General features: G+C 37.5%; 1 protein-coding gene across 1 annotated transcript; it reads left to right on the top strand.

Annotated features, from left to right (window-relative positions):
• The first annotated feature begins 3994 nt into the window (after window positions 1-3994).
• Window positions 3995-8266, top strand: LOC133830404 (hydroxyproline O-galactosyltransferase GALT6). The gene is made up of 7 exons (XM_062260379.1): window positions 3995-5162; window positions 5907-6139; window positions 6220-6510; window positions 6596-6724; window positions 6816-6989; window positions 7478-7585; window positions 7696-8266. Exons 1-7 carry the CDS (start codon window positions 4313-4315, stop codon window positions 7903-7905), a joined length of 1995 nt encoding a protein of 664 aa, XP_062116363.1. The 5' UTR covers window positions 3995-4312; the 3' UTR covers window positions 7906-8266.
• The last annotated feature ends 8199 nt before the right edge of the window (window positions 8267-16465 follow it).

Below are 16465 nucleotides of genomic sequence, written 5' to 3'. Positions count from 1 at the left end.
AATCTTTAATTGACCTAGGGGTATAATGGTCTTTTTACCCCTAGGATAGATATAAACATATTTAGGCTGTAGAATTGAAGGGAAAACAGAGCAAGTTAGTGAAGCTTACCCGTACCTTCTCCTTCCTCCATCTCCTTTGTGATTTTTTGTGATCTTGTTGAGGATTTAAGCTTGGGAAGTAGACCTTGGGAGTTTGGGAGAGTGGTCTACCATTGAAGAGCACCACAACCTGAATTTGAGGTAAGTTTTTAGCCACTAGTTTCCATGTATGCTCTGTTTTGGTTGTTAGTTTTAGCTCTTGATTTTGATGTGGATAATTGGAATCAATGGGAGTTTTTGTGCAAGATTGATTGGGTTTTGGTGAGGGGGTGATGTAGATGAGGTTTAGGGGTTGAATTGGATGTTTGGTGAGGTTTGGGGTTGGTTTGGAAGGTTGGTTTCAAGGGAAATCGCAAGGAGGGAAAATTAGGGGAGTTGCTGGTCTGAAGCTGGCGCCCCAGCGCCAGTCCTAGCGCCCCAGCGCTATGCAGGGCAGAGAGTAGCCCTCTCTGTTTCTGGGGCAGCGCCCCAGCGCTGGTTGGCAGCGCCTAGGCGCTAGGTCAGTTTCAGGGTGTGTTGTTTTTAAGGCTCGGGATGGATTTTAAGGCTCGGGGGTTGGTTCCTTTACCCCTTTTGAGTAGATTGAGAGTCCCGAGAGTGAGGGATTGATCCCGGGAGTGTGGTTTAGATTGTGAACCATTCATTGATTTACTTTATTGATGGTTTCTAATTGGTTATGATTAGGTAACCGCTAAGGAATCTAAAGGTTGATCGTTCTCAAGTGTCGTTCTTATATTAGTTCTCGCTCGAACCCGAGGTAAGAAAACTGCACCCTGTGTATATGTGACATGCGTGATTGTATTGAGGCATGTTTATTGATAAATGTGGACATGGATTGCCTATTAAATGCTAGTGAATGTTGTATACTTGTATATGTACTGACTAGTCAGGGACACTGACCTAAGAGTCAGAAATGGCATAGCATCATGAACGCTGAGCCAAATGAAGATTAGATCTAATCAATATCAGCGTTGAATGACTCTAAGGCATTAACACTGGACCGACCCTAAGGTCGATGAACTTATAAGCGCTTGTCTAGTCTAAGACTAGTTACTAGAGCCAGGGCCTAAGGCCTAGGTGACTGCTTGTCACATGGCTAGGGAACGTTGTTCCAGGGTTTTGACTCTAAGGTCATGAGGAAGGTTATGTTGGTGACTAGTCACCATGCACCTATCATGTTCGAATTAATAAAAGTTCACTTATCTATAAAAGTCCCGGTGACCCTATCGTCACAAGGCTACAGGGAGCTGGACCCAATTTAGTGATTTTTGCGACTGTCACCTATTTGTTTGGACTGATGATCCTGAATGATTATTACGATCATTGTTGATATTATATCATGCTTTATTGTGTTTTCTTGTTGGGCCTTGGCTCATGGGTGCTACATGGTGCAGGTAAAGGGAAAGAAAAGCTCACCCAGCCTTGAGTGGAGAGCTTAGGTGGTGATGTGTACATATGCGGCCGCTTGACCACCACGGCCAAGGAGTTCTCAGAGGAACTAGGGGGTTTACCCTATTTTTGCCGCTTAGGTCAGCAGGTTTGTAATTTTGAAACTGTAATGACCATTTTGAGTTGTAAATAACTTGTAAATGTTTTTTTTGGGCCCATGAACAGTTTTATGTATTAAATAAAATATATCATTTCCTTTTTATTATTTTTCCACCTTAGCCTATTAATGACACTTAGAACACGTTTTTAACCAAAGGACTTGGGTAGCGGGTCAAATTTCCGGTTCACCATAACTATTCTGGGGTAACCAGGGCGTTACATCAAATAATTGACAAATATGTGAAATATTCACTTCAGAGAATTTTGCTAAAATATCACCTATTTAGCATTTATGTTTCTTTTATATATCTTAATGAATAATATCATTTTTGTATAATCTTCAGGATATATGAATGACTTTATCGCAAGGATCTATAATTTTTTTTTCAATATGCCATAGACATAGAACTTTACAAATTCTAATGTAATCATTTGTAAATAACTATAAATAAATACTATAGAGAAATCAATATTAAATATGTGAAATAGTAAGAACACATACATATGAATATAATCATATTTACGATAACAAGACATTAAACAATCTAATACTATCATAAAGATAAAATAACAACTCACATATACATTTTTTTTATGATCAATATATATAGTATGATAATCATATAAACATACTGTGATAGTCAGAATCCTGTGATCAGTGGGGGAAAGACTGGGTAAAAAGCTGTGCAATCCCACATCACCTGGGGAAGGTCAAGTGTGATGATTCTAAGACTGTGTAGGTATGAGACTACACAGTTGAAGATGACTTAAATGGATTGTTGGGTACTACCTATATCAATAAGATGCATCTTCTTTTCGGTAGCCCATCACTTGAGAATTCCAAAGTTAAGCGTGTTTGACCTGGAGTAATCTCAAGATGGGTGACCTCCTGGGAAGTTTTCCCAGGAAGCGTGCGAGTGAGGACAAAGCACGCTAGAAAGACTCGTGTTGATTTGTAGGGTCAGTCGTCATTCCAGGAAGCAGCCATAGTGACGTGGGGCGTTACAAACGGTATCAAAGCCTTGACCCAGTCGGAAGTGTGGCCGATGGGGACGTCGGACCTGTAAGGGGGGTGATTGTGACAGTCAGAATCCCGTGATCCATGAGGGGAAAGACCGGGTAAAAAACTGTGCAATCCCACATCGCCTGGGGAAGGTCAAGTTTGATGATTCTAAGACTGTGTATGTATGGGACTACACAGTTGAAGATGGCTTAAATGGATTGATGGGTACTATCTATATCAACAAGATGTATCTTCTTTTCGGTAGCCCATCACTTGAGAACTCCAAAGTTAAGCGTGCACGCTGGAAATATTCGTGTTAGTTTGTAGGGCCAGTCGTCATTCTAAGAAGTAGCTATAGTGACATGGGGCGTTACACAGACATTTGTAATAAACTATTTTTATCTCAATAAACTATGATGACCAGAGGCTTGATAATGAATTTTGTTATCAACACAAGATGATGGTTAAATATTGAATCATCTAGTTTAGATTCAACGAATAATTATGACTAGAGATTCATGATAAGAATTTGAACCTACATATAATGATAGTTAGAGAGTCGTGCTGATAACGTGTTATAATATAAAGTATAAAGAAATAGACAGAGTAATAGAGAGATATGTAAAGAGAGAGTAAAACTCTTATATGTGTTATTTCAATAGGGAATGACCCTTATTTATACAAATCAATAAACCTTAAGCAAATTAAATTAGGTAACTATTCTGAATTCAATCAAGAATTAATACTAAGCCTGTATATATATAATATTTATAACAATTTATTCAAAATTACAATTTTTACATTTAGTCATTCATTGATAATTGGGTATTATTATTATTTTGTGATCGCTAGAAAATAAATATTTTTAGTTGTTTCCCTATTCTAGTAAAGTATGGCCGAATTTATTACTCATTTTAAATAAATTAATTATTGAATTGTCAATTTGTAAACTATTTACTTTTAATATATTATTTCAAAAGCTATGAAGATGCTACTCTTTCAAAAAAAAAAAGATGCTCCGTGTCTATGAATCATAAATGTATATATAATTTAATTTAGTCAAATTTTGATGTTATATGATTAATGCGATGAATTAAAAACAATTATGACGATGAAAATTAATTAATTAAGATGAAGTGAAAAAGAAAAAAAGAATAAGAAAAATTGACTGGGTGTAGTGTATCTTGTGGGGGAGAGTATAGTCTCAGACTACGCAAGCGAGTATAACCTGGCACAAAAAATTTTATTGACATTTTTTAAAAATTTAATTTTCAAATAAATACCTTGGCAGATTTTTTTTTATATATATATTTTAATTAATTTATTTAAAAAAAAAAAAACTGAAACAAAAACGGAGGAAACCAATTTTCGGTGATCTTCCAAGAAAATGCTAATATCACCGACCTGAAAATCAGTTCTCAAAAACCTCGTTCTACTCTTTTTCATCTTCTTTAAGCTCTTATTATACGCGTTTGTTTCTAAGTTGCTGGCCTAACTCCCTCTCTCTCTCTCTCTTTCTCACATTCTTTTTCTCTTTCTACAAACTTCGTCTTCTTCGGCGGTTTATATTTGAATGATCAAAGAGTTGGGATTTGCAGAACCCAGTTCCAGATTTTGATAATATTTCATCTTCTGGGATTTGGGGTCGGTCCTTCGGTCACCATGAGGAGAGGCAAATCGGAAAAACTTGATACGGTCCTGTCTCTAAGCAGGCATAGAACGATTCAGATACTGATTGGTGTCGGTTTTTTATATTTGTTCATAGTGAGCGTGGAAATCCCTATTGTTTTCAAAACTGGGTTCAGTGTTGTGTCTCAGGACCCCTTGATTCGAACGAATAATAGGCTCAACAGTGAGGTGAATTTGGACCAAACAGAAGCACCGACTCGTCCTGTTGAACGCGTTTCCATAAGAAATTCGTTTCAGCCCAGTTCGAGTCGAGTCCCCACCAAGCGTAGGATTCTGTCGAACTTAGTGTTCGATCGGAAAGCGTTTGAGGCCGGGAGCAAAGACAGGGCTTCGGAGCTTTACGAGTCGGCGAAGGTTGCCTGGGAAGTGGGTAAGCAGTATTGGGAGGAACTCGAATCGGGAAAACTCGGGATCGTCTCTGACAAAGACGTGAATCGGTCCGAGTCGTGCCCGCATTCCGTGTCTTTATCCCGGTCGGAGTTTTCGGCTAAGAAGCAAGTCATGGTTATCCCATGTGGACTGACTCTTGGTTCTCACATAACTCTGGTGGGCAAGCCCAGAGCGGCTCATGAGGAAGAAGAGCCAAAGATATCACTGTTGAAAGATGGGTTTGATTCGGTTATGGTGTCTCAGTTCAAGATGGAGTTGCAGGGGTTGAATGCTGTGGAAGGTGAAGACCCGCCAAGGGTTTTGCATTTCAATCCAAGGTTGAGGGGAGACTGGAGTGGTAGGCCTGTTATTGAGCAGAACACTTGTTATAGGATGCAATGGGGCACTGCTCTGAGGTGTGAAGGGTGGAAATCAAAAGCTGATGAAGAAACTGGTAAGTGATCGTGATCGGGATGTAGTTAGATATATCCTTTAATCTGAATGTTTTATTTTTGGCTCGGTTCTATGGTTCTTAGAGAGTTTAGGTTGGAATGTTTATTTAATTTGTCTTGGTTTTGGTGGTGGTTGGGATAAATGAGTTACTTTTTGTTGTCTTTTCTCTAACTGGTCCAGATTGAGAAATTTAGTTGGAAAGTTTTATCTGGTAGGTGAATAATCACAATCTTTATTGATTTGGTTAGTAAAGAAGCTAGTAAATTGAAGTTATGGTGTGTCTGATACTTTTAGTCTCCATTTAAGACTAGAGAGATTCCTCTATAAGATGTGAGTGCCTGTATTTATATTTTTTTGCTTTGAGATTTTTTTTAGTATCTTTGAATTAGAACGTGGGAACTCAGTTGCTGCAAGAAAAATGGAATTGTTATTTGCGTACTCGTTTGTTAGTTAAAAGTCACATCTGAACAAAAACTTAGCCTGCAACTTAATGTTCAACGCTCGTTATTTTGAATTTAGTTTGTTGAAGACTTGAAAAGAAATCTTAGTTTCAACGCTCATATTATTTTGGATTTAGTTTGTTGAAGACTTGAAAAGAAATCTTAGTTTCTTTTGGATACTATCTGGTTATTAACTTGCCAAAATAATTGATTTTGTGCTTTTTACTCATTTTCTCTGTTATTCTTGGAGTTTGTTCATGTGTCCTATGCTGCCCAGATTGTGTAATTCTTTAAATTCTCTGTAGTCGATGGTCAGGTGAAGTGTGAGAAGTGGATACGTAATGATGACAGTCATTCTGAGGAGAACAAGGCAACATGGTGGTTATCCAGGTTGATTGGCCGAACAAAAAAGGTGTCTGTGGACTGGCCATTCCCATTTGCAGAGGAGAAGCTATTTGTTTTAACTCTTAGCGCTGGTTTGGAGGGTTATCATATTAATGTTGATGGAAGGCATGTTACCTCCTTTCCTTACCGCCCGGTGAGTAATATTATAGAACCTGTCAATCTATCCTGCCAGTGAATTTGAATGTTTTCTAAAAGCTTCTGATAATATTGCAGGGGTTTACTCTTGAGGATGCCACTGGACTGTCCGTGAGTGGGGACATTGATATTCATTCTGTATTTGCTGCTGCTTTGCCCTTATCGCATCCTAGTTTTGCTCCACAGCAGCATCTTGAGATGGCAAGTAAATGGTGTGCCCCACCTCTTCCTGAGGGTGAGGTTGAACTCTTCATCGGCATCCTTTCTGCGGGTAACCATTTTGCCGAGCGAATGGCAATAAGGAAATCTTGGATGCAGCATAGGCTTATCAAATCTTCAAATGTGGTAGCTCGTTTTTTTGTAGCACTGGTAAGAAACTCCAAACACGCACTTTAGTTGTTAATGGTTGATGTATCAACATGTGGTCTAATCCGTCAAATTATACTCTTGACAGCATGCCAGAAAGGAAGTGAATGCCGAGTTAAAGAAAGAAGCAGAATTTTTTGGTGATATTGTTATTGTGCCTTACATGGATAACTATGACCTTGTTGTGTTGAAAACTGTGGCCATCTGTGAATATGGGGTGAGTGTGGGAACATGAACAATTACAAAATTTCTATTATATAATATTTCTCGATGGCTAATCATATATTATGTTGTTATTTCTGTTCCAGGTTCGATCAGTGTCTGCTAAGTACATTATGAAGTGTGATGATGATACGTTTGTCAGAGTTGATGCTGTTATCAATGAAGCAAAAAAAGTACCTCAAGGCAGGAGTTTGTATATTGGAAACATAAATTATTATCATAAGCCTCTGCGTTACGGCAAGTGGTCTGTGACATTTGAGGTACGGAAGAACTTATTGGATCTGATACATTCATTTGTTGTGAAAGTTATAGCCTCACTATTTTATTTATTGAGCCAATTTTAATTCTCTTATTTGATAACAAAGTAGTTAATATTTCCCTCTGCATCATGCACAAACACAAATGAGTGTGCATGATCACACTCATAAACATGAAGCTCTTGCTTGGTTTATTTAGAAATTAGAAATGAAAGAATTGCTAGTTGATTTCGGCGGTAGAAGTTGTGGCATGAGGGAGGAGGTTTTTATTCTCAATTATTAGATTAGCGAAAAGAGAGGAAAATGACTAGACTGTTGGTTTCCACAAGCAGGAAAAGCACATTCATAAATGATTTTAAGTCTTTTTAGAGGCCTATAATTTTCATTTAAGTATGGTGTCAGTTACTACATACTTTTGCATTGGAAGTTTTGTTATTGTTGTGGTAACATCATGCAATATTTTCTCACAATTTTTTTCTGTTGGTGTTCAGGAGTGGCCCGAAGAAGTTTATCCACCTTATGCAAATGGACCTGGTTATACTATGTCGTCCGACATTGCACACTATATTGTGTCCGAGTTTGGAAGACATAAATTAAGGGTAAGCAATGTTATCTTTTGTCTGTCTCTTCGTGGTGTCTTAAAAATGGCGGTGTCATGGTGCATTATCATTGTTGAATGCTAAAGTATTCTGTTAAAACTTGTTTGCAGTTGTTCAAGATGGAAGATGTAAGTATGGGAATGTGGGTTGAAAAATTCAACATTTCAAGACCAGTAGAATATGTTCACAGCTTTAAGTTCTGTCAATTTGGATGCATAGAAGATTATTTCACAGCACATTACCAATCACCAAGGCAGATGATGTGCATGTGGGACAAATTGCAGAGACAAGTAAGGCCTCAATGCTGCAACATGAGATGATTATGGTGGGTGGGTCGGCCATTTTGAGAATCTCCTTTTCTCAGACCGAAACAGAGGCATAAGTTTTGCAGTCATAGCATATCTATATATTGTATATTCCATAGAGAGCTTTAAAGATCACATCTCAACCTTCTGGGCCTGTACAAAGTTTTCCTTCCAATCAAATTCATTCATTATTTCTTGCTCATTGTATCTTTTTGTCACTTTTTTGTTTGCCCTTTTTTAGCTTTAGGGCCCTCTCTTTTTCCTGATTATGTTTCTTCCTTCATAAAAGTATACAAAAAGCAAGAAATGTAATTTGTCAGTTTACAGTACAGCCACAATAACAGCAGAGAATGAGAATCATTAGGTTCGAAGAATATATTGTTTCTTCTTTTTTCTCTCTCTATTATTATTATTATTTTTATCTTAGGTCTATTATTCATGCAAATCCTTTAAACCATCATCCATTGTTTTGACCTTGTTGGAAAAGGACTGACATTTACTTGGAAAAAATGCTATAGGTTGAAGCATAGGATTAATGGGTGGCCTCGGACATGGAAACTCTTTGATGGCTTGGACCTAAACATATACATGGGTGGGCTCGGACATGAATAACCTAGTCCAACATTAAGTATTAGTAAAATAGAGTAATGCTAGACACTCAAATTGCACATATTTTTTTACATAGCATGGAGAGAAAATGTTTTTTTTTAAAAAAAAAAAACACTTCTTCTTCCATTGATAACCATGCCACATAGCCACCATCTATAGCGCCATCAGCTACACGTGCCATACCACCTTGCAAGCTAGTCACTGAAACCTCTAGCGACGAAGCTTTGTCCCCGGATGTACCGCCAACCACCATGGATGTCATGTAATGTAAAGCTTGTAGTGCTGCCATCTTCAAGCTTCAATTTTGGCCAAATCCAAGGTCAAAACAAGAAGATTTTTGCACCATTGAACTCAGCTTGTCTAGGAGATCAAAGCCCATCTACCCAGATTTCTCTCTTTTTCTCTTTCTGTCTCCAGTTTTGTTTTTTTTAAGCAGATTGTAATTCATTTTGCGACCATGGTTACACATTTAGTTTTTGTAATCTAGTTATTTATGTCAGTGTTGTAATCTCCAGTTAGTTATGTAAATGTTAGCTACAAAAATATATTTTTTAGCCACGAAATTAGTTATGTAAATCTTTATTACAAAATATAATTTTTATTTATGAATTAGTTTGTAAATATTTTTTACAAAAGTATTTTTTTTATAGTTGATTTTTGTAAATGTTGTTTAAAAAAGAGTTTGTATTTTCCTCTCTGTGTTTACAATATTACCACGCCATATTTTTGTAAAGTAAATTTGTATTTTTCTCACGTGAAGCATATATTGATTTTTTATTAAAAATTAAAGTATTTTTTTTGGGTAAGTTCCCTGAATATTATTGACTTATATAGTTTTTATTCTTTTATAACATTGCATATAGGTATACATACGGGACAAAGAATTAGCGAGAAATGCACCACCGTCTTAATTCCCATTTTTGCATATTATCTGTTGGGAGCAGGGTGGGGAATCCCCATAGCCATTCATTTAAAAATAAATTAAAAATTTTAAATATAAAAAAATGAATTAAGACGTGCGGGTTCTCTCTAGCTTCTCCATGGCGAGGCGCAAGAAAGTTATCCAGAAGCCGGTTTCGATAGACAAGGAGAAGGTTGAATCAGGGACTGAGAATTTGGGTAAAGGAGAATTAGCTATCGATGGTGATATCCCTTCGTGTGAGGTGGAGGAAATATTCAAAGATTCAATGGCTGATTTCCCTGAAATTGGAGGCTCGATGTCTAAAGATCTGAATGGGATTGCGACTGGGGTTTGTGATTCGGGATTGAAATGGAGTGAGCAGGAAGAGGGATGCAATGAATTTCTCAATCAGGCCAAAGAAAAGTGGTCCGCATTTAAAGATTTGTTGCCGAATCAAGGAGGTGCCCGTCTGCAATTTGAAGAGCCTTTAGTCCAAAATGGGCATCGTGTTGCTCAGGTGGATTTGGAGGAAATTGCTGCTGAAGCAGCTATTTGGAACTCAGCTGTGGTTTGTATGGTTTTAGGAGCTAACCCCCCTTTTGTAGTTTTTGAAGGTTTCATAAAAAGAATGTGGGGGTAAACTAGGTATCGAGAGGATTGTGAGGTTAAATGCAGGCCATACTCTTGTTAAATTCAGAGATGAAGTTACTAGAGACCTGGTGTTAGAGAATGGGGTTCTGCACTTTGATAGGAAACCTGTCATTGTGAGACCATGGACCACTGAATTAGATCACATGAGGTTAGTCAAATCTATTCCTGTTTGGGTTAGATTACCTGGTTTGAGTTTGCAATATTGGGGTTCCAAATGTTTGAGTGCTTTGGTGAGTACCATTGGGAAACCGATTCTTGTGGACAAGGTTACTAAGGACAGGTCTATGATGCAATTTGCTCGGGTCTTAGTGGAGATTGATATAGCAGATGAAATTCCTATGTCTATTCAGTTTTTGAATGAAAGAGGGCAGTTAATGGAGCAATTTATTGAGTTTGAATGGCTGCCAACACAATGTAAGAATTGTAAGGTGTTTGGCCATACTGAGGCATTATGTACCAGGAAAAAGGGGGAGATCTGGAGACCCAAGGATCAGAAAATTGAAGGTGAAAATTTGGGCAAATCGTTTGAGGTGCATATTGGTTCAACTAGTTCAGCTTCAGTGAAGGATTCAGATTGCATGGCTCAACAGGGGGATGGTGATATGATGACTGCAAGTGTCCAGGCGCGAAAGGATGAGGACGTTGTGCTAATTGATCAACTGTCCAAGTCAGCCCAGGTCAACGGGGAAAAAAAGTCTGAAGTCAGGGATATAACCATGGAGAAAGACTGGATCACACCTAAGAAATTGGGTGGGGGGAAGAGATTGGCTACTAAGGCTAAGAATAAATTGCAAAATACATATAGTGTGTTACAGGATAGACAGTTGGAGGGTTTGAAATTGACTGGTTCTGTAGGACAAAAATCAAATGGGGGAATTCCAAATCCTTAGCTGGAATGTTCGAGGAATGAATAAGAGGGATAAACAAAGATCCCTTAGTGCTTTTTGTAGGCTTAATAAAATTGGGCTGGGTGCTTTCCTTGAGACCAAGTTAAGGGGAGCAAAGTTGGAAGAGTCGATGAGTAGTTATTTTGGTAATTGGACTTATTATAGAGGCAATAAGAGTGAGGGTAGAATCTTACTGTTTTGGAAGAGTGATCTTTTCACTGTGGAAGTTTTGCAAGAAAGTGACCAATATGTTCATACCTTTGTTAAGGAGTTAAGGTCAGTTAGAGAGTATTGTGTGACTTTTGTTTATGGTAGGAACACAATTTTGGAAAGAGTTAAGTTGTGGCAAGACCTCTATTGCCTGAGTTTTCCAGTGAAACCTTGGTTATTGGCAGGGGATTTTAACTCAGTTTTTGAAGTTGATGACAGAATTGGGGGTCGTACTGTGTCTGCAGCTGAGTTGATAGATGTGCAAAGGTGGAAATCTTTAGGATTGGTGGATGATCTTAGGTCTATGGGATCTCATTATACTTGGACTAAAAATCAATTTGAGGGGGCTCGAATTTACTCCAAGTTAGATCGCATTTTTAAGAATGAAGATTGGGTGGATTTGTTTCCTGATTCGGTAGCTGTAGTTAATTGGGATATTTGTTCTGATCATTGTTTCTGTATCGTTAAGACTTTGACTGAGGTGAATTCTGGTGCTAAGCCGTTTCGATACTTTAACATGTGGGCTGATCATGATGGATTTAAAGCTACTGTTTTGCAGAGTTGGACCAAACCAGTAGAGGCTCAAGGGCTTGACAAAATCATGGTAAAACTGAGGAGATTAAGGCCTGTTCTGAGACATTTTAATAAGTATGTGATTGGTGATATTGACCATAAGTTTCAGGTTGCTAAAGACAATTATAATCTGGCTCAGATACAGCTTCAGCAGGATCTTCATTCGGCTGTGTTCCAAGTTGAGGAACAGCAGGCCTTGAGTAACCTGGTTCAGACTTCTCGGCTTTATGACAGCTATCTTAGACAGAGGAGTAAAGTAAATTGGCTAAGATTGGGGGATGATAATACAACTTTTTTTCATGCTTATTTGAAAAAGCGTAAGGAGGTAAATCGTATCACTTCATTTGTTACTGAAAATGGTCAGATTATTGATAATTATGAGGAAGTTGTGGATCATTTCTTAAGTCATTTTCGAAGTGTGTTGGGCAGTCAGAGTAAGGCTTCGGGGGCTATTCACAGGGAGTGTTTCAGGCATGGCAATATTCTTTCTTTAGAGCAGCATCTGGATTTAATAAGACCATTTACTAAGAAGGATGTTAAGAATGCTATGTTTAGCATTGGTTCAATTAAGAGTCCGGGTCCGGATGGTTATGGTGCGGGTTTTTTTAAAGCTTTGTGGAATGAGATTGGTGATGAAATTTCAGATGCTATTTTGAGTTTTTTTCAGTTGGGTAAACTTCCTCAAGGTTTTAATAATGCTATGTTGTCATTGATTCCTAAAGTTGAGCACCCGACTAAGGCGGTGGATTACAGGCCTATTGCTTGTTGTAATACTCTGTATAAATGTATTTCCAAGCTGATCTGTAGTAGATTGAATGTGGTCCTTCCTTGGTTAATTCACCAAAATCAAGGAGCTTTTGTTAAGGATAGGCTTTTAGCTCATAATATCCTTATTTTTCAAGATATTCTTAAAGGGTATAAGAGGAAGAATATCTCTCCTAGATGTGTGATGAAAGTGGATTTGAGTAAGGCCTATGATTCCATAGATTGGCATTGTCTTGAAGATATTCTTGTTGCATTCTGTATTCCGGCTCAGTTTATTAATTGGATTAAGATTTGTTTAAAGGACTCGGATTACTCTATCTTGATGAATGGGAGAGTTCAAGGTTATTTTACTGGTAGGAAGGGTTTGAAACAAGGGGACCCGATGTCTCCTTTGTTGTTTGTTCTTGTGATGGAATATTTTACTAGGCTTCTCATCCAAGCCTCTCAGAATAAGGAGTTTCGGTTTCATCCTAGATGTAAGAAGCTTAATTTGGTGAGCCTGTGCTTTGCGGATGATTTGGTGCTGTTTTGCAAGGGCACGAATATGTCTGTTCAGATTATTACAGAGTGTTTCAAGTCCTTTAGCAGTGTTTCTGGTTTGACAACTAATGTGGAGAAATCTCGAGTTTATTTTGGGGGTATGAATGCGACTGAAACCAAGGAAATTCTGAAGGATATTCGGTTCTATGAAGGTGAGTTTCCTCTCAAATATTTAGGGGTTCCTTTGAGACCTACGAAGTGGAAAGCAGGAGATTGTGCTGTTATAATAAAGAAAATTCAGCTGAAGTTACATCATTGGTCAAATCGACACGTATCTTTTGCTGGAAAAACTCAACTTATTCAATCTGTTTTAATGGGGTTAAGAGCTTTTTGGATGAGTATTTTCCTTCTCCCAAAGAGTGTAATCTCTGAGATTGATCATTTGTGTAGGAAGTTCCTTTGGGGTGCCAGCAAAGGTAATGAAAACAGAAGTAAACTTCACTTTACAGGCTGGGATCAGGTTTGCCTTCCGAAGCACCTTGGGGGCCTTGGGTTTAAAGAAGGAGCCAAATGGAATATGGTTCTCTTAGCTAAATATTTGTGGGCGGTTTCCTCTAAACAGGATATCCTGTGGGTGAAGTGGGTTGATGCTATCTATCTTAAAGGTCAGAGTGTTTGGGATTATAAGCTTCAGTCTGATGTCAGTTGGTACTGGCGAAAGCTAATAACCTTGAAGGCTATCCTTAATAGTGAGCTGCTGGAAAGAGCTGTTCAGAATAACAAGCTGAAAGTCAGTAACTTGTATGTCCTGCTCCTTAACAAGGATAAAGTTCATTATGCTTCTGTGATCTGGTGTAACTTGTCTGTGCCTAAACATCGCTTTATTCTTTGGCAAGCCACTTTGAGGCATTTGTTGACTAGAGACAATTTATTAAAGTGCCAGATTTGTCTACCATCTGTTTTGTGTCCTATTTGTGAATTGTAGCAAGAGAGTCACGAACATCTCTTCTTTCAGTGCAAGTTTTCTCAGCTGTTGAGGAGCAAAGTTGCTGCTTGGTTGGGCTGTGAGATCTGGCCAGTTCATTTCAATGATTGGGTCGCTTGGATGGTGGGGAAACCGAAGTGTTTGCAGCAAAAATTGTTAGCTGCTTCAGTTTACCTCATCTGGTGGAATAGAAACAAGTGCCTTTTTAATCTTTGTTCTGTTTCAATTAATGCAGTGTTTGCTTTATTGCAAAATTGCTTGAAAGCCAGACTTGAGAATTTGCATAGATTTAAGTTGAATAGTAAAGATGTAGCTTTCTTAGAGAAAGTTAATTTTTTGTAATCCTCGGCTTGAGGGGCTCTTATTGAGCTTGTTTTTGTATTTGGTTTGTGGTTCAATATAATTTTCTTTTCATCAAAAAAAAAAAAAAGAATTATGTAAAAATTAAAATATTATACTAGTTTATGATTCAAAATACGAAATATTATCCTAAATAAAATTTAATATTTTTAAAATTTTTAATATGCTACAAAAACAAATAAAAATATTTAAAAAATTAAATTTGGCCCCATCAAGGGAGGGAGTACCATCCGCCTCCACACCCGATTTAACATTTGGGAACCAAAAGTTATTATTGTCCCTTGTAGAAGTTTGGAGAGAGACAAAGTTAAAGATTATGGAATAAGCATTTTCAATGATAGATGCATATATTTTTACACAATACAATAAACATAACATAGAAACTGAAAGAGTGGGTAACTACCTAAATATACAAACGGGTAACTACCTATAAATATAAATGGCAACTAAGAGAGTGAATCAAATTAGTTACAATTGATTTCCTCATTATGATGTCTTGTTTCTTATTTAGTTGGGAATCTTCACCCATCAGAAGCAGTGGAAAAAATTAAAAATAAATAAAAAATGTTAAAAAAATAAATAAAAATTTAAATGAAGCCTTATTGAGGTTAGAAGTTCCATCTCGCCTCCACACCTAGTTTAATATTTGGGGACAGAAAGTTGTCATTGCCCTTGCCTTGTTTATTTTTTAGTTGGAGAATCCTTGCCCGATTGGGATCGAATGCCGGCGAATAAAATATGCATCTCCAATTGAATATAATATTTATACATTAAAACATAATGTTACATATTTTGCTTAACGACTTTTTGTTTCAAATTTAATATTAGTTTTAATACTTACATAAATAGTTCAAGATTAACTTTTACAAAAAAAGAAAAAAGAAAAAAGAAAAAAGAAAAATTAGATAGAATTAAATTTGACTTATTCAAACTAGTTGTAACGCCCTACTAATTCAGGACCGTTAAACTGTGTGTTTAAAATAGTCATTAACTCGTTAAGCGAGTCATTTGGACTCAAAAGTGTAATTAAAATTGATTTAAAGGTTTAGGTATTAAATTTTTTGGTCAATGGTATAAACTTTTCTATTTAAAAATTGTAAACGTTTACAAGGGATCCCAAAAAAGAGTTTAAACAAAACATAATTACATTCAGTGTCCTAAAAAATAGTCGACCTAAGCGAAAAAATGGACTTTCAAGCGACAAGATTAATATGTACACGCCGCCATAGAGCCCTCAAACTCATGACTGGTCCACCTTCCTTTTCCCTTACTTGTACCACAGAGCACCCATGAGCCAAGACCCAATAAGAAAACTCAACTAGGAATAACAAGTATTCAATTAAACATAAGCAGTAAACAACATGCTTCACAGATTATAAAAAAACTCATGCCAGCCTATAAACAATTTATATGGCCCATGCCGAGTGAGTGCATGCCACACCCCTATAGTGGCCCTACCATAACGACCTACATTCTGCATGATTATCGCTGAATACGGCCCATGCCGACCAATCACAAACAATTATAAGGAAAACAGATGCAAGTATAAAACAAGGGTACATAACCTAACCAGATTCAGTGCATGGTTATAATCGCGTTCATAGGTCGGGGCCAATGCCCTACTCTCGGTGCATGTGCCAGTTTTCTTACTTAGATTCTATTTAAGAAACCAGAAAATTGTGACCTAAAGCAGGGTCAGCGCTGTGGCGCCTAAAGAAAATGCATTGGTGCCGTCGTGCCCACCTATTTGAGCCACGACGTCATTGGTGGCAGAAAGCATTACGAAAAAGGAATTTGCGTCGCGACGCCCACCCATTTGAGTCGCAATTCCACTGGTGGTAGAGAGCATTACGAGCCTAGATTTTTTAGTTCTTCCCCAATTTCGAACCCTGCGTTTTCAAACCCAACTTCTCAACCCCAAACAGATTTTCAGCAGTTTTTGACCATAAATAAACCTCAAATCAATAGCAAAACTAACACCCAACATTCAAATACCCATAACTCTCCCAAAACATATCAAAATTACCATTTTGCAAACTTAGATTTCCAAACTTCAAACTTTGCCCCGAATCCGAAAATCACTACTTAAATACACATATTCAGCAGCAAATTAAAACATTAAAACAACCATAAACTCATTTCTAAGCTCAATCT

The sequence above is a fragment of the Humulus lupulus genome, chromosome 4, assembly GCF_963169125.1.
Source record: "Humulus lupulus chromosome 4, drHumLupu1.1, whole genome shotgun sequence".
Classification (NCBI taxonomy): domain Eukaryota; kingdom Viridiplantae; phylum Streptophyta; class Magnoliopsida; order Rosales; family Cannabaceae; genus Humulus; species Humulus lupulus.
Note: the sequence above shows the minus strand (reverse complement) of the source record. Positions and strands in the feature narration are given on the sequence as shown.